Source organism: Macaca thibetana, chromosome 3 (genome assembly GCF_024542745.1).
Source record: "Macaca thibetana thibetana isolate TM-01 chromosome 3, ASM2454274v1, whole genome shotgun sequence".
Lineage (NCBI taxonomy): Eukaryota > Metazoa > Chordata > Mammalia > Primates > Cercopithecidae > Macaca > Macaca thibetana.
In genome coordinates, this window is record NC_065580.1 from 98,494,528 (window position 1) to 98,516,224 (window position 21,697).

General features: G+C 43.5%; 1 protein-coding gene across 3 annotated transcripts in view; it reads right to left on the minus strand.

The window, feature by feature from the left end:
- The window catches only part of JAZF1 (JAZF zinc finger 1), a 349,309-nt gene that overhangs the window by 176,359 nt on the left and 151,253 nt on the right, over window positions 1-21,697 (minus strand). The window contains exon 1 of one of the 3 annotated variants that reach the window (XM_050783211.1): window positions 11,930-15,024. The exons of the other annotated variants lie outside the window; for them this stretch is intronic. Within the exon in view, the coding sequence (XP_050639168.1) occupies window positions 11,930-12,056 (127 nt within the window). The 5' untranslated portion in view covers window positions 12,057-15,024. Of the gene's footprint in view, window positions 1-11,929; window positions 15,025-21,697 lie in introns of those variants that run through there. 3 annotated transcript variants of the gene reach the window in all.

Consider the following 21,697-nt stretch of genomic DNA (forward strand, 5'->3'; position numbering starts at 1 on the left):
GACCAGGTGACAGACTGGATGGGAAAGCATACAGGTCAGAATCATGCCTCTTTCCTTCTTTTAAAAAGACTGAAAAATTAGACTTTTTAAAAGAGTAGTTTTAGGTTCACAGCAAAATGGAGAGAAAGGTACAGAGATATCTCATATACTTGTGTCCCCGCCCCATGCATGGCCTCTCCCATTACTAGCATTCCCCACTAGAGTTCTTTTTTTTCCTCGCTAAAAAGTGCTTCATAGAATGCCGGAATGCTTTGGAAGCACTGGGATGAAATATTGAGACAAATTCTGATGGAAATTAGAACCCATGACAGAAGCTGCAACACTATTACTGCACCTGCATCTTTTGTTAAGTTTCTCCTTTGGGTGACTGATCTTAAAAAACACCAGAGGTTCTAGTCCAGGGTCTAACTATTTCTAGCTTAGAGTTTTCATCAAGTCGGTTACCTGTGAAAAGGAGATAATGATATATGCACCAACTCCCTCACAAGCTTTAAGTGAGAATCATACGTTTTAATTATTTATTTTTAAAATTAATTATTATTTTTTTAGAGATAGGGTCTGTTGCCCAGGCTGCAGTACAGTGGCACAAACATGGCTTACTGCAATGTCAATCTCCTGGGCTCAAGAGATCTTCCCACCTCAGCTTCCTGAGAGGCTGGGACTACAGGTGTGTACCACTATGTCCAGCGAATTACAAAAGGAATTTTCTTTTTTGTGGAGACGTGGTTTTGACCAGGCTGGTCTTGAACTCCCTGCCTCAAGTGATCCTCCCACCTTGGCCTCCCAAAGTGCTGAGATTATAGGCGTGAGCTACTGTGTGAATCACACATTTTAATTGGTCAATTCCAGTATAAATTCTAAGGTCCTACCCCAGCTGCCAAGATAAGGTGGCCTCAGAGTCATTGTCTCTCCAGCAGGAATAACCCAGTGCAGCCATGTCTTAACTTATTAGTCTCTCTGGCAAATAACCTCTGGGAAGAGAAGGCTTAAACTATACACTAAAATAGAAACCTGAATTATTATTATTATTATTATTTTGAGACGGAGTCTCGCTCTGTCGCCCAGGCTGGAGTGCAGTGGCGCGATCTTGGCTCACTGCAAGCTCCGCCTCCCGGGTTTACGCCATTCTCCTGCCTCAGCCTCCCGAGTAGCTGGGACTACAGGCGCCCGCCACCTCGCCTGGCTAGTTTTTTGTATTTTTTAGTAGAGACGGGGTTTCACCGTGTTGGCCAGGATGGTCTCAATCTCCTGACCTCGTGATCCGCCCGTCTCGGCCTCCCGAAGTGCTAGGATTGCAGGCGTGAGCAGGCGTGAGCCACCGCGCCCGGCCAAAACCTGAATTATTTGTATAAAGAACTTAGATTTCATTTTACTTTTCTATCCTTGGAACTTGAGTGCACACATGCACTCAGATTATGATTTTTCTCTTGCAAGAGTAGGGACCTGTATCAGAAAAGTTCTTCAAAAGTTCTTCCAAAGAGCCATGTGACTTTTCAGTAGAGACAGAAAACCTTCTGGCTAGCTTTAAGCTGAGTTTATTAAAAGCCATTCTGATTCACTACAAGCTGTGTGATCAACTAACTTGTTTCACACATAAAAGGAAAGCCTTTCAATTTATAAAACCAAGATACATTTAAATGATTTTATCACACATTCAAGCCAAATGCAGAACTTTCTATCATGGTTAAGTAAAATAGACATTAACAAGGTAAATACAAGACATCAGATTCCTCAGAGAAGCTCGGGTGACTTCTGGGATTTGGCAAATGTTACTATCAGCTGAGTTTCAACAAATGGAAGGCAGAGACTCTGATGGATTTTCTAGGCTTACTTAAGATGAGGTTTAATACTCTAGACATGGATTCAATATCATAAAGATACTGCGTCTTCATTTCTATGGCTTGGTTTTAAAAGGAATGCAGAGATAACATACTTTAAAAAAAAAAGTAGTTGCTGAGTATCTACAACCATTCTGCCTGTCAATCTCTCCTCCTTTCAGCCCACACCTTCCTACTTTAGCCAATCAGTTCAGTGTTTTTACGATATTTTTGATGCAACTCACAGTAAGACATACATTTTAAATCATAACCAGTACACCGCTCCAGACACAAACATACGAAAGTTTCACAAAACATTACCAAACTTCACCATATGTGATAATACCATTGCATTTTTTTTTTTTTCTTCGAGACAGAGTCTCACTCTGTCACCCAGGCTGGAGTGTAGTGGCGCAATCTCGGCTCACTGCAACCTCCGCCTCCCGGGTTCAAGCGATTCTCCTGCCTCAGTCTCCTGAGTAGCTGGGACTACAGACACATGCCACTACACCCAGCTAAGCTTTTGTATTTTTAGTAGAGATGGGGTTTCACCATGGTAGCCAGGATGGTCTCAATCTCTGGACCTCGTGATCCGCCTGCCTCGGCCTCCCAGAGTGCTGGGATTACAGGCGTGAGCCACCACACCCGGTCACCATTGCATTTTTTAAAAATGTTATGACAACCCATTAAATTGATGTTGTCACTAACTAATGAGTCCTAAATGGTGACTTCAAAAAAATTCAAATCTTGCTAAATTACAAATCAATAATGGCGTGTGTTAAGCCCACTCCTACACATGGCTCTTTATTGCTTATATGATAAGAGATTTAGGTAAAACATAGAAGATCATTTGCAATTTGGCTCCCTCAATCAAATTCTCCAAACTCATCTCTAGTTCTCTACATGCCCCCTACACTCCAGCAACTCCTAACTTCTTCCTGTCCTCTGCACATACCTTGTCTACACTCTATACCTTTGGTTCTGATTAGCCTGTTTGCCTTTCTGTGTCCTGTTCTGTGTGCTAAGTACTGTTTTACACAGTCTCTCTTGCCTCTGGTTAGGTTCAGAGAAAATCAGGGGGAGAAAGGAGATGGTGGTCCAGTATCTGTTCTCCTACTCCCTCCCAGCTAGGCATGGTTTTGGAAGCAGCTGCTATGCTCTACCTAGGGCCACAGCTCTGGATGGCGGCTGTCCCCCTTCCAAGGCTGCCACTCTCCAGGTTCTGTTCACAGCATCACCTCCCCTTTCCCTGCAGCTTTCTGCTGTTGCTAGGTCCTGGGTGCCTCAACATCTCCTACCCTGCCAGACCCCTATAAATAGCCCCCATATTTAACCCTCTTCTATTATTTGGGGGCCTAGAATGATATGCCATGCTACCCAGAACACCCCGTCCTCACCTGCTTCTCTGTGGTCATCCTCAAACCCATCATCCAAAGTCCACTATAAAAGTCACCTCCTCTAGAAAACATTCCATGAAGCTACATGGTAGAATCTGCCTTAATAGTCAGGTATATTAAAAAGATAGATTACATTTTAAAGTGCTCCCAACAGACTCAGCTTCTCCAAAAGCTAGCAACTTGTTTCCCTCCTGTCCCTAGCACTTAGCACGAGGGCTGGCAAATAATCATGATCATTGAAAGAATAAATGAATGAAAGGTAAGAGGATTATCAATTATTAAATGACATCACAATTACATGCCAGTAGGTAGTATTTTCTAACAAGAGTGTCTACAGAGCTGCTTCATCTGAATTCCCATTCTGGGGTGATCTAGTCAATTTTCTCTACATGTAGCTGCTGGGATCCAGCTAGAGACAACTGCTGCTTACTGTGTGGTGAACCCTCTATCCCTGGTGGTAACTAGCTGGCTCCCCACAATCCCACATCACCTGGCAGGGTGTTTCTGCTTACGATGCTAATGAGATTTTACTTGAAAGATGTAATTATTGCTGCAACCCAAGAAAATAATTAATGGCCAATTTTGGTGGGCAAAATATTCATTAATCAAGTCAACAGACAAGAGACCTGCCGAGTTTAGGAAAAAGGTCCTTAGAGAGAAGGAAAAAAAGATAATCACCTAGAGATTTCTCCTTTTCATAAGTATAGGTTAAATCTATTCAATTATAGTCTCTTCAAAGTTTACATTTCAGATTTAGTCCAATGACTTCTAATGAAGTCTAGGTTTAAACTTTTTAGTTTTAGAATGCATTGCACAACTGTTATTTAATCATTATGCTGCACCAAAAGGTAGTGATAACGAGGAGACAGCATTAATCTCATACTTGGTTGGTTTAAAACACTTCACGCAAGGATTTCTAAACATGACAAATGTCAGCTTCTGTTTTTATATTACAAGCGAGGAGGAAGAAAGGTGTCATGATGAGAAAACCACTGGGCTTGGTGAACGTTTACGTCATCTTTGACCCTTACAAACACACAGCCTTTTAAACCTGAGGGTGAGAGGACATTTTAAATTCTTCTAACACCTTGGTAATCAGAGCGCAGGGAAATATTTGCCCAAAAAACAACACAGTGACCCAGAGATCAAATCAAACCTACACCTACTATTAAAAGATACTTCAATCCCAAAGAGCATGGGCCCTCATAAAAAATGATAAACAAACCCTCCAGCCTCTCCCTCCAGCCCTTCTTCGCAATGCCTTTTTATAATATTCATGTCCTCAGATTTATGTCGACCATATATTGCCTAGATGTGTCTCCCCATTCCATTAAAAGGGACTTAAGGGATGGGAGATGGGTCACAGAAGGCAGCAAACAATAGCTGACAGTCGAGTTTATTTTTTAAAACCAAAAAAACTTCCATGTTTTCATTTAACTTTAAATGCTAACAACCATATTCTAGCCTCGACATGCCCATAAAGCTGTTTCACAGTCCAGGGAAAAAAATTTTTTTGTTGTAAATAATGTTCACCATCCACATCTTAACAGTCTGGATACTGAAGCATTTTTCATTCAGAGTAATGATCTCCAGGAGTAAAAATAATATAATTATAACTGAACTACTTGGTCAGCTAAATCACAACCAGAAATGCACTGGTATGTATTTCATTCACTGTGTCAAAAAATCTTCATTCTGAACTATCAACACAGCACTAAATTTTGATCTGTCATTGAAAACAGGTCGCTTCTATTTCTGGCTTACAGCATGGTAACAGGGCACAGCAATTGGCAAAGACAGCTAATATTTCACATTAAATCTCCCTACCTGACCTTCTGAATCAAAAATGGAGGGACTCATGAAGAAGAAATTAAGTAAACACTCCTTTTTCTTAAAAAAAAAAAAAAAAAAATCAAAACAAAACCCCTCTTAAAGGATAGAAAAGAAACGACTGAAATTCTTGGGATACAAATTTGTTGTTGATAGGTTAGCCACTAAAGGCCACTGAAGGGTGTGGGCTGCACCCCTGGGCTGCCTCCTCTTACAGAGGGATAGGAGGGAAAAGGGAGTTTCTTGGTGTCTAGGTGGTCCTTAAGACAAAGCCAGAATTGGCATTTCCAGTGGAGGGAGGACCACAAGGTCAAAGGGCACGTCAGCCACTTTGGGTGTGGCCTCAGCTGGCCCTTTGCAACCCACTGCTACTGATGGTTGAGATGTGGACAGAGGATGATGGACATGCATTGCAGAAGGAAGCAACATCTCTTGAGATTCTTCTCCTCCATGAGTCGTTTTGAAATCACTTGTGGATCTGTATTTAAACCACGTTTTTATCTTTTAGTTTACCTTTAAATACAATCTGAGAAAAGTTTTGCAGATACTTCTTCCTCCTTTGTCCCACCACAACCCAAGCCTGGGTAAAGTGACCCTCCCAACCCAAGCCTGGGTAAAGTGACCCTCCCATCTGCTCTTTTTAGTTGCCCCATCTTCACACGTACCCCATGGTTTGAAACCACCTGATGGGCATTCTCAACCTGGGTAGGTTCACCAAGTAGCGTCTCCCTGCTATAGCCCCAGTGATTTCTGATTTAATTGATCTGGCATGTGAGACCCACTGAGACACCTGAGTGCACCCCAGGTGACTCTCATGTGCAGTCAGGGCTGAGAAGAACTGCTGTGCTAAGCTCCCAGAGGACAAGCCCTGGGGCTGTTCACCTTTGAACCAGACCTAGCACAGGGCCTCCTTGCTAAATAGTAATGGAACACATAAAAGAATGTCGTTCAGTGATTGAAGAAGACAGTGGGAGGAAAAAATAGGAGGGCCATTCAGGATGGCCTCTCAAACGTGAGTGTGCATCAGAATCACCTGGAGGCCTGTTACAGCTCAGGACAGCAGGGGTCGGGGGGAGGGCGGGCATCCCCAGTGTTCCTGATTTAGTAGCTCTAGGGTGGGCCCTGAGAATTTCCATTTTTTACAAGCTCCCAGGTGACGCTGATGCTGCTGACTGATCTCAGGACCACACTTCTAGAACCAAGGCACTGAAACGACCAAAGCCGTCTAGTAATCTTAGATTAGATGACATATAGTAGTGGACTGCAGGATCTGATGAGGTGGCCAAGGACAGTAATTCTATGAAGGACATCACAAGGAGAGGCTGCACAGGTCTTTATTCCTATCTGATTGCTGGCCACAGAGACCAGGGTTGAGGAAATCTCCCTTTTAAACTGTAATTCCAGGTCACTCCGCTACCTTTAATCTTCATGGCTTAAGTATATGAATTATCCATCATGTGTCCACTACTATTCAGAATTACGGTGTGGTTGGCAAAAAGAACAGACTGCCATCAATATCTAAATAAAAATTACAGTAACACTTTCTTAGAAATAGGCCCAAGATCAAATTTTCCAAAAGCAACCAGTGGCAGACCTAGGCCAGAAAACAAACCCAGGGCTGCTAGTTAAATCAACGGAGGCACTGGATTCTACAGCTGTAAAAATACAGTGGTTTAAAATTCAAGCTTCCAACAGCCATCCAAATAGATGCTATACTAAAATTACATGGGGGGGAAATGCAAGCTTTCTTCAACTACTGCCAGTTAAGGTATTTCTTTCTTAACAGACAAAGCAAAGGAATAAAGAAAATGCCAATTGCATTTGGTTTTCTTAAGAAAGCACTGGCTACTGGTTCCTAGGAACCCTTCCATCACCCAAGCCATTGAACAGTGACACAAATGGCATTGTGACAGTAACACAAGCAGGGGTTCTCTCTCCACTTCTGGCGAACCATCTGATGGGTTGATATGGTTTGGCTGTGTCCCCACCTGAATTTCCTGAATTTCCACATGTTGTGGGAGGTAATTGAATCATGGGGGCAAGTCCTTCCCATGCTGTTTCTGTGATAATGAGTAAGTCTCAAAAGATCTGATAGTTTTAAAAAGGGGAGTTTCCCTGCACAAGCTCTCTCTCTTTGCCTGCTGCCATCCATGTAAGATGTGACTTGCTCCTCCTTGCCTTCCACCATGATTGTGAGGCTTCCACAGCCACATGGAACTGTAAGTTCATTAAACCTCTTTCTTTTGTAAATTGCCCAGTCTTGGGTACGTCTTTAACAGCAGCATGGAAATAGACTAATATATGGGTCCTAGCCAGAAGTAATAAATCTGGGTGTTAGACAACTGAATGTCTCTCTACTTTGGGGTTGTGAGACAGTCTTCAAGGAGTTTCTAGAGCAGAAGTAAACAGGAAATTGTGTTCTCTGGAAACACAGTCTGTTATTGGGAGGGGAGTGGTATAAAGATGATGGGCTCACCCACTCAACAAGGATCAACCCTTATATTTGCAGAGAGCAGTGGTTTAAAGTATGGTCCTGGACCAGCAACCCCCAGGATCCTGCCAAATTCTCAGCCCCTGCCACTTCCCAGACCTAGCAAAAGCAGAAACTGTGTGTGTGTGTGTGTGTGTGTGTGTGTGTGTGTGTGTGTGTGTGTGTTTAGGGGTAGGGGGCAGTGCAACCTACATTTTAACAAGTCTCATGCTAAAAATTCTGATGCAGCTCAAGTTTGAGAGCTACTGACAGAGCTTTACAGTCCTCGAAGCACCTCTGCATACCTTTTCTTGGGCAAGTCCAACAACCACGTGGGAAAGATGGTATCATTACATTTTAAACATTAGGGAACTGAACTGAGACAACAAAGATAAGCTTAAGGAGGCATAGTGCCTAAATGGTAATATAGGATCTTGGAAGAGAAAAGGGACATTAGGGGGAAACTAAGGAAATCTGAATAAAGAATAGCAAACAATGCATCAATTTGGTTCATTAATTGTAACAAATAGTCTATACTAATGTAAGACATTAATAATAGGGAAAACTGGGCATGGGAATATATAAGAACTGTACTATCTTTGCGATTTTTTTCTAAAATAAAAAATTTGTTTAAAACAATTAGGGAACTGATGCTCTGAGATACATGTTAAAGATGCTAAATACACAATGGGTGCCTATGGCATTATTTTCTGTATGTTTAAAGTATTTATGAAATATTTTATAATAAACTATATAATACTTTGAAACTGTAAAAACTATACTCAGACACTGTTTTGTCTTTTCTCCAGAAAAGGACTGGCATGTGTTTAGATAAGGATGCTGTGCTTGCAGCAGGCCTGAAACACCCCCTCGTCCCAGCAGAGGCTGTGGATCCTTTTTGTGCAGGCCCTCTTTGTATTGTCAGCTCCCGCACCACGAAGGGGACCTGCCCATGCTCAGGATCCTCCCTGAAAAATAACTGCTGCGATGGAGATGCTCTGGGTTCCACCTGCTCCCCAGGCTCCAGGCCCCCGCCTCTCCCCTCACACCCACCACAGGCCTGGGCATCTCATCATGTTTATAACCCCACAGGGCCCTCATCTCGGCTAGGCCTCCTCTAACAGTAGCTGCTCCTCCTCCAGACAGTGACGGCATTTTAATGAGGGCACTATAGAGCCTCTGAACCCCGCAGAAGTGAACTGCATGCTGAAAGCTGCTGGTGCCTTCAGACCAAGCCAGTTGGCCATTTCCCTCTGCCTTTCTTTGCTGCAGACTGCGCTGCCCTTGGTGAGAGGTAAAACCCATGCCCCTCGCCCCAGTGGCTCCTGATGGAGCAATGTCTCTGAGGCCAGCCCGGAGCTCTTGAGGATGCATCAAGTCATTTACTTACCTCTTTTCCAACCTCGGAAGGAGTTAAAAACAGGTAGTGAAACCAACAGAATAGGGATTCAGAGGAAAGAGAGCTGAGAGGCCTGAACAACCCATAAACTGAATGTTAATCCCTAGAATAGTGGGACATTCACGGCTGCCCACACGTTTCTGAGGCTGGCTATTTTCACTCTGCTGTTTTAATGCCAACACCAAGGAATGTGTGTGGCAGCCAGCCTTCCGCTGACACCTTTGCCTTGGGTCTTACCCAGACCAAATGAGTGAGGATGAGGGGACAGGAGCCAAGGGGGCATTGTTTGTGAGTTCAAGAAACAACACTGAAAGCTTACTGGTTTGTTTTCTAGATCAAACACGTCACCCTCATGTACCTGCCGGCTCCCCCGGCCCTTACTCATGCCATTATGTCATTTTCGACTGCTCTCCCTCCACTCCTCAGTGGAGTCAAACCCAATTCCTCCCTAAAGGGCCTGTTAAAGTCCAAAAGGCAGCCCAGGGAATCGTTCTCTGCTTTCTTTTGTATCATTCATTCTTTCATTCAACCAATATTTACTGAAGACCTACTATGTGCCAGGTACTGTTCTCGGCACTAGAAATACAGCAGTGAACAACAAAAAAAGAGGATTTACATTCTGGAAAGGACAAGGGTCAATAAGGACATCAGTAAATACACACTGCTATGTGTACCATGTCAGATGGTAACTTCCAGGAAGAGAAACAGAACAGGGGAAGGGATGATAGTGACAGCTGTCCTCCTCTCTTCACTGGCACTTAGGTTAAATATGCCATTATCTGGCCAGGCCCAGTGGCTCACACCTATAATTCCAGCACTTTGGGAGGCTGAAGCAGGTGGATCACTTGAGGTCAGGAGTTTGAGACCAGCCTGATCAATATGGTGAAACCCCATCTCTACTAAAAATACAAAAATTAGCCAGGCATGGTGGTGGGCGCCTGTAATCCCAACTATTCAGGAGGCTAAGGCAGGAGAACTGCTTGAACCTGGGAGGCAGAGGTTACAGTAAGCCAAGATCGCGCCACTGCACTCCAGCCTAGACCAGCCTAGTTGACAGCGAGACTCTGCCATTATTTAACTCAGTTAATGTTTTGTTTCCTCTTCAGCTAGATACTCTGTGTTCTCAAACAGTAAGGGCTGTTTTTGGCTTCTTCCAGCATGGGATTGTATACAATGTCGCCGTTCAACCAATTCTGTTGAACAGCTGATTCATATTTTAGAAACACAGACCTTCTGGGTGCACAGGGAAGTCAGGAGATGAATTAATCCAGATGGAACCGCAGGCAGTGAGTCATCCATTCCACACCTATTTTCCAGCAGCCATGTCCTAGGCACATGAGTGCAGCACTAGCCAGATACTTGTGGGCTCACCAGTGAAATCCTGCCCTCGTGATGTGTACATTTTGGTGGAAAAGACCAGCAAATGACAAGCGATTACTTCTTCGTTGTTGTTGTTGTTTGTTTGTTTGAGACAGAGTCTCATTCTGTTGCCCAGGCTGGAGTACAGTGGCATGATCTTGGTTCACTGCGACCTCTGCCTACAGAGTTCAAGCAATTCTTGCATCTCAGCCTCCCAAGTAGCTGGGATTACAGGTGCCTGCCACCACATCCAGCTAATTTTTTATAATTTTAGTAGAGACAGGGTTTTACCATGTTGGCCAGACAGGTTTCGAACTGATCTCAGGTGATCCGCCTGCCTCAGCCTCCCAAAGTGGGTAAGCGATTACCTCTATGGAGGAAACGGCAGGAAGATGAAAAGAAGAAAAGCAACACAGAGGCTAGGAAAAGGCTTTCCACCGAGATGATGTTCCAGCCAAGACAGGAAGTGGGAGAAGGAGCCAACAAGGCCAAGGGCAGGATAGGGGTGGGCAAGGATACTGAGAAGCAGCGCCTGGAGGAGGAGCCGGGCAGGGCACAGGCCTGGAGGTGGAAATGTGCTGGGTGCGTGGTCACAGAGTCCAGTTAGTATGGGGATGAGGCTGGGGAAGACAGGAGCCAGCTTTCACGGGCCCTTGTAGGTCACTGTAGGGAGTGTGGGTTTCATTCTAAGTGCAATGGAAAGACACAGGAGAGTCTAAGCAGGCGAGAACACAAGATTTGTATTTTAAGAGGATCCCTCTGAAAAGACTGCCCCAGAATCGGGGTGACTACATGTCACACTTTGCCAGGGACAGTGTTACTTTATGCCTGTTGTCCTAGCATCATTATTAATAGCACCCCATTTCACTCTCCAAAGTGTTGCAGATTAAGGGAAAAATTATACAGTCACCCTATCCAGAACCCATTATTATAACTAACATGATTCACTGTTCTGAGAAACCTGATATGCTATGTACCAGTCACATCCCCCCAAATACAGCAGAGGCTGAATACAACATATTCTATAGTGGGAAATTAAGCCTGTCCTCCAGCACCGCAATTATGAAAAGGTTCTACTGTGTTCTGATGGCTTTTTTTTTTTTTTGAAAGACAGGAAGAAGAGAAAATTCTATAAACTTCTTTCCATGATGTATTCCACATTTTACAGCTGCTGCGAGGGGAAAACTTTTCCACAGATCAAATCTAAAATTTTCGTGGTTCAGTTGGAGTCTGTCCTCACTTGATATGGACAAAAAGGGCCAGTCATTGCTCTCTGTGCAGAGATCCTGAGAGTCCTGTTCTTGAAGAAGCCTGCCAAAGTCACCTCCGAGCAGCTCCAGGTTACATAAACCCTGTTTCTCTAACCTCTCCTCTCAGGTCTTATTTTTCAAATGTTCAGTCATCCTTGTGGCTCCTCTGTTTATCCTTGCCAAGTTCTTCACACTGACACAGTACTTCTAAAGTTATACTCCAGAAGCCCTCTGCTATTTTCCCTACCAAATCTTTCCAGAAGCCTCAAAGCCATTCTCCTCTGCATCTAAGCCATGGGCCGGGAAACTGGAACCAGTGCTGACAAGCCACACTGTACCTCCTGCCTTGCTTCCACCTGTCCTCCTTGGAGTAGACCACCTAAAGAGAGGATTAAGCATAATCTTACCGTGTCTGGGGGATAAAGGCATGTAGGGGTAGCAACCTCTGTCGGCTTGGATTATGCCCCTTCTCATATTCCATCTTAGAATCTCAGAATGTTGGGATAAATGCGACCTTAGCAACACTCTTTTCATTTGGTAGATTTATTGAAGGCTGATCCTACAAATTGCTCATAGATGGGACAGAACTCACCTTGGACCGTGGCCCTTCCCCTCTGCTTTGCTGCCCCTCCATCCACTTCATGGAAATGTTACCGTCCTCTGATTGATTTATACTGAGCTGAATTTACATGTCTTTTCCCACCCCTCTCCTTGACTTGATTTAGCTTGAGGGCAAATAATATATTTAATAGGTCTCTGTATTATTCACAACATGGCATCTTTCATGTAGCCAGGTCTCCAGGGAGATATTTGCTGAGCAAACTCCTGAATGGACTCTTAAGGCTCCTCCTTGCTTTATGATAGAGACAAGAGTAACACTCCCAGGCTTTTGGGGGTCACAGGCTCTGGGGACAAACAGACCTGACTCCAAATCCAGGCTATGCCACTAGTTTCCAGGCTATGCCACTAGTTTCCAGGCTATGCCACTAGTTTCCAGGCTATGCCACTAGTTTACCAACTAGTAGCTAACTGGCTGTAGGAAAGGTATTATAATTCATCTTTCTTCATCAGAATAATGGATGCAATATACCTACCTCTTTCTGAGGGCTACAAAAGCCTCCCTATGTTGCACAGAAATGCCTCAACAGATACATGTTCTGCCCTGAACACCACTGCTCCCTCTTTTGCTTGCTCTGCTCAGTTAATATGAGTTCCAGCTATTTTCCCTATAGGTTAAGCTTTTACCAAAAAAGAAAAAACATCCCAACAGTGCTGTTCTTACCAGAGAGACCATTTTTTTTTTCTCAGGCTGAACTACTTAAAACCCTCCTTAGATAAGAGATAAAACTATGCTGGAACTTATATCCTTTTGCAAATTTTTAAAGTAGAGTGCTGAGATAACACCAAAATGGGGGAATTCCTAAGGTGACTTGGGACATAAGTAGGAGTGAGGAAAGTAAGCTTAGAGAGAAAACGAAGAGAAGCTTTCTGATGAGGTGTGAGCCCATGGAAAACGGCGCAGGGAAAATGAATCGGAAATGCAGCCTGTGGGGTAATACCGCTGCAGAAGGAAACAGGCGAGGAGAGCCAGCCTCCACGGTGCGTCCTCCTCCTGACTCAGAAACTCGCGGCAGCAGGAGTTGAAGCCTATGACCCCTAGGACTGATCCCATACTGACATCTTGTGGTTACAAGTGTCATGACACTTATGTGGCCCCACGGCAAGCATGGACATGCATATTCATACCACAACCAGGTCTTCATTTTGCCGCATTTCAAAAGCATCAAACGTTTTCTCAACCCCAAGCTCCCTGTTTTCAGTAGACGTAGAAGTGAGCGAAGGAACTGTTGATGAATGTGACACTGGCATTTGTCTCCCCCGACTGCATCCATGCTAGTGGCTCCAAGCCTCTGCAGCCTTGGCTGGAGCATGTCTTCTTCTCCAGCACCCGAGGCTTCTTTAGAATTACTAAAACTCACTGGTTGTTTTAAATGTGAAATGAAAACTGCAGCTGCTCAGAGCTTTCAAACACCAACCAAACCACCCCCTCATGAAGTCTAAGGGAGGAAGGCAGGAAATAGAACAGTAACCTGGTTCTTTGGAATTTCAAAATTAAATTTCTCTTCACAACCGTTCCCCGGAGCTCCTCAGTAATGGAGGTGCGCCAGAAACCCCCCATCTTGCAGAATCCCAGATGGTCCTGAGTGCCCGCTGCATTCGAAGCACCTGGGGATACTAATGCACCTCAGAGGGCCCACGATCCAACAAGAGATGGGCAGGACCCCATCACCGTGAAGTAAAGGAGGGGTGGCAAAGGGCGGACATGGGCCGAGAGAGTTCTGGCGGGAGACACCAGGAAAGGCTCCCATAGGAGAGCAGCATTTTATCTTTTAGGATGAGCAGTGTGGGGCAAATAAAGTTGTGCAAGAAGGCATTTATAGCACCTAAAGTCACAGGCCTTAGGAATCAGACAAAACAGGAATTTACGCCCAGGCCCATCACTTCCTAACTGTCCATCTGAACATGATCTGTGAGCTCTCAAAACCTTGTTTTCTTCCTCTGAAAAGCAAGGATGAAAATTCTGACTTCATGTTGCAGTTGTGAAGAATGAGTAAGATAATGTGTAGAAGCGATGACTCGGCACACACTAAGGACACACACATGAGAATGCCAGTTGCTAACAGCTGGAGGAGCAGCAGGAGTGCAGAGATGGGCAGGAAAGGCTGCCACCACCTGCGGAAGTCAGGGGCAGGTGAGGACAGTGTGGACGTAGGACAAACAAAGACAAGGTGGTGGGGCAGGGTTGGAGGACAGAGGCACTGGACACCAGGCAGGGCCGCCTGACCAGCTCTTGCTCCTCTCTGCTCTCCCAATGTGTCGCCTGACTCTTCACTTGGTTTCTTTTTGCCTCTTTATATCCTCTCTCCCCAGCGAGGTTATTTTGGCTTTCTGGAGACATGGGCCACAGTTCATCACGGGTCCAGCAGAAGGCTCAGGTGCAGAGCAGACACTCACTGAGCATTTGGCCTGGCCCCTGACGATGCTGGGTCACTTTCAGCAAATTAGCTAACCTCTGTTAGGAGGCAGGTTTCTCTTCAGTACAATTCAAACAAAGGCAGAATACTTGTCTCTTTTGGTTGCTGTGAAGATTAAATGAGAAAATGCAAGTGAATGGACAAATGACTGGGAAAAGGCTCAATAAAAGATAACTGCTATGAGAGCCGCACCTGCTAGAGTCCTAGCTGCCAACTTCACAGAAAGCACTGCAGACTGTTTTCTATGAAACCCTGTCTCAAAGACCTAAGGATATGCTCAGGATAAATCAGAGAGGGTTGAACAATATTATCACAACAATATTTTCTAAGAGAGTTGTTAAGAAAATTGAGTTTTCATCTGAATTTCTCTGTATTATGTAACTTTCCCACTTCTTAATCATAGCTTTCAGAAACACACCATGGTAGCACTGCCCTTAACTGCTTTTCCAGACGAAATCTTTTCAAATTTCCACCAAAAGAATGCAGTTAGCACCACCTTCTCCTGACCGTCCTAACAAATGGATAAACGTTGCTGCAATGAGACAGTTTAGAACAACATCTGCTCCTATCTGCCAACAAAGTTCAGCTGTGGCTTCTGACACTAAACAGGGCATGAAAATCTCTTCCTTTAAAAAATAATAACATGTATACTTTTTTGTTGATCAAAAATAACAGATGACTATAGAAAAAGTAGAAAATCTAGAAAATTATAAAAAACAAGCTACCCATAATCAACTATCCACACACAGTTCAGGCTGTGCATTTTATAATATCCTTTACTATCCTTCTAGTCTTCTTTGCAGATATATTTTTAAAATGGAGTCAGTCTTATCTTTTCACTTATTATACCTGAAGATTTTATTTAATATTTCACTTTTGTTCTTGTTGTTGTTTGTTTGTTTTGAGATGGAGTCTCTGCCGCCCAGGGTGGAGTGCAATGGCATGATTTTGGCTCCCTGCAACCTCCGCCGCCCGGGTTCAAGTAATTCTCGTGCCTCAGCCTCCTGAGTAGCTGGGATTACAGGTGCGCGCCACCACATTTCACTTTGTAAAAAATTACCACATTACATAAAGCTGGCAGTATTGAAAGAGATGTGAGGTGAAGTCTTTGTTCTCTAGAGGTCGGTGCTTCATGAGGATACATGACACACACACAGGAAAAACAAATAATGGCATACAATAATGATGGGATACAAGAATGACTTAAGACAGGGTAGTACAAACAACATCTGTGAGGTTCACACCTCGATGAGATTACCATGGCCTAGAATGGCCTTGCAAGGACTTCATAAAGGAAGACAGAAACGAGTCCAGCCGTGAAGCATTGTAGTTCTATAGAAAATTTTGAATTGATAATGACTAATTTACCTCCCTTTCTCCAATACACAGAAGGACAGGTTCACTGAAGTCTTCCCTTGCTAAGCCTTTGTTCTTACGGACAAAGCTGAGCTCCCACAAAAGCTGTTTTTCAAATATCATAAATAAGGATGTAAGTAATTCGAAACAATTTTCCAATTATGTTTGCATTCATGAGGAAAACCAAGGTTTTAAGAGAAAATAAAAGAGGTTATCTGAAGAATTAGAAGTCAATTCTGAAATTCCAGATTCCTAGTGTCTAAATAACACATAATACAAGAATTAGCAAGAATCTACTCCACACATGATATTGAAACTTGGAACCACTTGTCAACCAAGCTTAATTCCTGGGACAGACCTTCCTGCTTAACCTGTATTCATCCACTCATACATTTAGGAAATACTGTTCAGTATTTTAGAATGTGAGTTAATGAGTCCGACACTGGGCTAGGCGCTAAGGTAAAGTGAACCATATGGACAGGTTCCTGCCATCATGGAGTGGACAGTTTTAGTACGAGAAAGGCTGACAGGTAAACAGACAATGACAACCCAATGTAATCAATGCTCGGTAAATTAAGCCACCTTAAGGACTTACAGATGCTACAGATATAAATGCTTCATTAAGAAATGACCACCTAGAAAAAACACTATATTACCCTACGCTTGGAAAATTAGGAAAGGCTTCTTAGAATAGATAACATTTAAGTTTAAGGAAGAACAGCAGAAAGTCAGGAGAGGCAGTAAAAGAAATATCTAGGGCTGGGCACAGTGGCTCATGCCTGACATGCTAGCACTTTGGGAGGCCAAGGTGGGAGGATTGCTTGAGGTCAGGACTTCAAGACCAGCCTGGGCAGTACAGCAAGACCCCATTTCTAAAAAAAATTAAAATAAAAAATGTAAAAATGAATATGGTGGCACTGCCTATAGTCCCAGTTACTCAGGAGGCTGCGGTGGAAGGATTGCTTAAGACCAGGAGGTTGAGGCTGCAGTGAGATGTAATCACGCCACCACACTCCAGTTTGGGTGACAGAACGAGACTCTGTCACAAAAGGAAAAAAAAAAGAGAGAGAGGTCTAGGAAGAGAGAATAGCATGTTAAAAATTCTAAGGGAGAGAAAAAAACATGGTGAAAAAGTGGAAAAAAGATATTCAAATGGCTGGGTCAGAGGGTGGAGAAGGGAGGATTTCGGTGAGCTAGAAGTAAGCACATACATAACCAGGTGTGGGCATGTGTGTATACACACATACTCATTTAGACCTCAAAACAATCCTCCCATAATTATCATCATTTTGAAGATAAGGAAACAGGTATGAGAACACTAGTTGGTGATAAACAATAAGTAGCCAAAGGACCCTGAATGGAAGAGGGACATGATGAATTTTGCATCTCTGGCAAAATACCAATGATGCAGTGTAGAGAATGCTTTGGAAGTTAGGAAGTGATGATAAAATCTTTATTAAGCTTCCCAGAGAGATTAAAGGGCTCACTTTCTGTCATCTTACATGCCATACCCTGAGTCTGCAACTTGAGAGATCAGGAAACATAGACAGAACCGTTTCCTTCAAGGAGGTTATAATCTACCAGGGGCAACAAGCATATCAGGACACTGGGTGCTCTCTGTAGTGCTTGGCAAGGATTCCATAGACCAACTACTTTCTAAAGCACCATGACCAGCAGAATCATAGACTGAGGTTCCTTCTTTGAAAGACAGCCAAGCTTCTTCCAGGAAGAGAAAGCCCTGACCACAGGGAAGCACTGACCACAGCTACAGCCCCAGTTCTTCTCTGGGTCTGACAAACTCAGGACAATGGTTCTGTCCCCTAACACCTTTCTATAGTCCCAAATCCTAACCTGGTGACCCACTAACAATGTCCACATGGTACCGTGAGTGTCCAGGGCTATTCCTGGCTTAGTCACACTCTTCCCCTCTTGGGGTTTAGCTACTTTGTCACCTCCCTGCTGGAGAAATGCCACTTACCCATGATAGTGTTAAAGAACATTTGTCCTCATACTTAACAACAATCCAGTCCACCCTTTATTCTACTTTCTTCAAAGCTATGAGTAAGAAAGAGAAATTAAACTAAAATGTTCAGTGTAGGTAACAGGCTCTCCATACAGCAACATCGTATCTAAATCTTTACAACCACCACCATGAGAAAAAGATGTGCTTGTCCTCATAAAACATGAAAACACAGGAAAAGGTAAATTGACTTGCCTTGGTCCACACAGCTAAATAAGAGCATAAGCAGGCTTCAAATCCAGTTCTGACTCCAAGGCCAGCCTCATTCTACTGCACTATTTAATTCTTCAGAAGTAAAATAGGTCATTTGAAAACATACTATCTTTCTGAAGTTGGCAGTTAACGTGTTTGCTACAGAAGATTGGTCAAGAAACCAATCAGCGGTTTAAAATTTGACTTTGAAGTTATATCCTCAATTCTTAAACCTTCATTTATGGTTTGGTGGCGTATTTAGTCTTGTCAATAAGGCCCTTGCAGCAGCAGATGTTGGACTGATGTGAGATGGAAAGATTTTTGGCCAGGTTTCTGAAACCCTAAATTCTAGACCAGTTTTCCATAGTGAACACAGGTTCATGAGAGCTAGGGCGGAGCTGGGGTTACTCTAGCCAAATGCACACTGTTATTATTCAGAGCCTTGGCACCAAACTTTGGCAAGGTGCTGATAAACCAGGGTAGGTTATATGTCAATGAATTATAAGTAGGGGATCATATAATTCCTTGTCCAAACCATTGGGACACAGCAAAAGGAAGTGTTATTAAATATGACAACAGGACAAATGTGTAATCCAGGTCTGGCCATGGCAAACCAACACTTATGGTCACCCAGGTCATAAGGAGCCCCGTTACTTTCTAGCTTAAGGCCTAGGTTACAGGAAGTCTGGAGGCCCCACTGGGTCTGGATGCCCAGGCTCACATGCTCATCTTGTTGCTAATAGCAACAGGTGGCTTCTAAAGATGAATCTAAGGAAAAATGCTCCACAGGAATAAAAGCTACAAAAGTATTCTTCTCTAAAGCCCGAAGTTAGCCCAAACCATCCATCCTAAACCTTGGGGCAGGGTGGGCTGCAGTGGAGGCAGTCTGTCTTTCTTACTACAATACCCTTCTCAAAGGAGGACGAAAAGAATAAGAGAACGTAGTGCAGACACAAGAGCTCTGAGCCTTTTGTGTACCAAACTGACATTCCCTGGTACTTGTGGCCCAGGAATAGCCCGGGTTTTGAACCTGTTCCAGCTGCTTTCTCCCTCAAGGCTCAGGTTCCTCTGGGTGACTGCAACGCCTCTAACAGAAGCACAGAATGAATGTTGAAAATGCATTCCCCCTAGAATGTGCTACTCATAAGAATTCCTCAGTGCAGGGGAATCAACCAATGGTGCAGGTATCATTTGTGTAACTGTCTAAGGTACCATGCAAAGGCTGTTTTTTCATGTTTATAAAAATAGATAGACCCAGTTTCTTGCCCCTAACACAGAACTCTATACCTCGTAGTCATTTACTAAATGTTCTCTCACCTGAATAGGACCTAGTTAAGTATTCCTGAAGCCATTGGCACTGGAGAGGAGTCAGCGCCTCCTTACTGGTGAGTGGTCAGGAGATGTCCACAGAACGGTTTACACCACAAAACTTACTGCACCCCTTACCTCGGTTTTCCACTGCATCAGGTCAGAAACTTATTTGATTTGCTGCCCCGAGTGGGCTTCACACCTTCCCTCCTATTCGCCAGTGTGTCTTTTTCCATTACCCATGTTTAAAAACAGACTCTTTAATTTATGGGCATTTAGGGCTGGTGAAAATCTCCAAGCTCTGGGCTCACCACAGACTCAGGCCCCTAAATGGTAACAGCTGAGCTGGCTTGTCAGGCGGGGTGAGGCCCCTTCTCCCGTCCCTGGAGAAACAGCCTGAATGAACAGACGTACTGACCCCAGCCCCATGCCGGTCTCAGGGGCTGCCCCAGAAGTGGCTCACTTGGGGATACGGCTTGTTGCTTCCATGGTGAAGAAGAAAATCTTTATTTGTGCCTGGGGAGTAGGAAAAAGGGGTTCCTAATGCTGGCCTTGGTCTGTTTCTGATCTCTCACAAGGGATGAAACATTGATAAGGACGGTCCTTTATTTGTGGTTATGTTCTTGTTTGGTTATTAAAATACCCTTTCTTCTGTGAAACGATGTTGGACAGTGGGTGACATTTTAAAATGTCTTTCATTGGCAAAATAAAGAGTTACCATTGGCATACTGATAAAGTTTTTTGGTAAAATTTTACTGCCCCCTGAAATGCAAAAGTCTGGGAAACACTTCCTTAGACTCCATGGCAAGGCTTCTGAAGAGCAGAGAGATGGGAACGTGGGTCGGGAGAGTGGGGAGAGCACTCTCATCTCAGAACTCCGATCTGCTGGCTGCAACATATACATTAAATAACTAATGGGGATGGCAACAAAGCTATCTTTGTCACCTAGTCCAGGCCAGGCTGGGTACTTGTATTATCTCAGTTAATCCTCACAATTACCCTGCAAAACAGACACTACATTTTCCATTTTATAGCTAAGGAATTAAATGTGCAGCTATGTACCATCAACAAGTAGCTGTGGAAGGCTGGGATTCAGCCCCAATGCCTGTTTCTTTCCCGGATGCACGGGGTATGCAGTGGGGAAACAGGGCTATCAGCTTCACTAAACAGCAAAACAGAGCTTTTCAATTAATCAGAGTTGGGAAGGGACCCATTTCTGAATGGAGCCTATTACATTCTAAAACTCAGATGATCATGAAGACATTATAATGGAAGTTTGTTTATTCTCTGTATTTTCTAACTGGTTTATTTGAAAGTTTGGTCTCAGGAACTGCTCTGCAAGGCTCTGGAAATGACTTAATCAAAACAAGCCCAAGTTCAATGTGAAACAAGCAACCTATCTTCTGCAAAGCAATAGTCATCAGCCAAATCGGAAGCACCCAAGTAGTCATTACCCTCCCTTTCTTGACCTGTGGGTATTTCATTGCTTCTTGCCATTTCCAAGAGTTCAGGCAGGCTTGAGTAACTGTTCATTAAAACCAGAGTTTAAGGGGGAGGATTTTGAACAATGTCAAAGACCAAGGAGCTCACTTGAATATTACCTGTAGATTTAACTTAACCATGCTGTTGCTATTTCTAAAAAGGCATAAATCACACGATGGCTGTATTCTTAAGGGTCATGTAGCACTAAATACTAAATCAAACTTCTTGCAGCCATTGAATCTACTGAAGGCAATATGTAGAGATGTTGCAACATTCTTCGCCACTACCTTTCCATTCTGCTCCATTCCCACTTTTAGACACAAAGCAAAACCATCCACCCCGGGAATTTAACAACAATGCATCCGATCATTAATAGGTACAAATAAAGATGCAAGAATCAATTGTCACAAATAAGGATAGGATTTGGCATCTGATTTGGAATGTCTCCTTGGCCTTAACAACCCTATTAAGCGTTGGTGAATAACATTAGGCAACTATTCATTCAACCAATATGTACCAAGTGTCTACTAAATGCCAGCCATTGTTCAGGATGATGGGGATGCAAAAGTGAATTAAGAATAAAGACAAAAATCCTTGCCACTATGGACTTCTCCCTGTAGTGCAGAGAAAACTTGATATTATACAGTAAAAACTTCACTTATTAAAGTTAAAATTTTAAAATAATAATTTGACTTTTAGATGGTTTTCATGGTACATGGAAACTCATGATTTTCTCAAATTTATTGCTTCATCCTAGGAGAAAATATTATTTTGCAGATGAT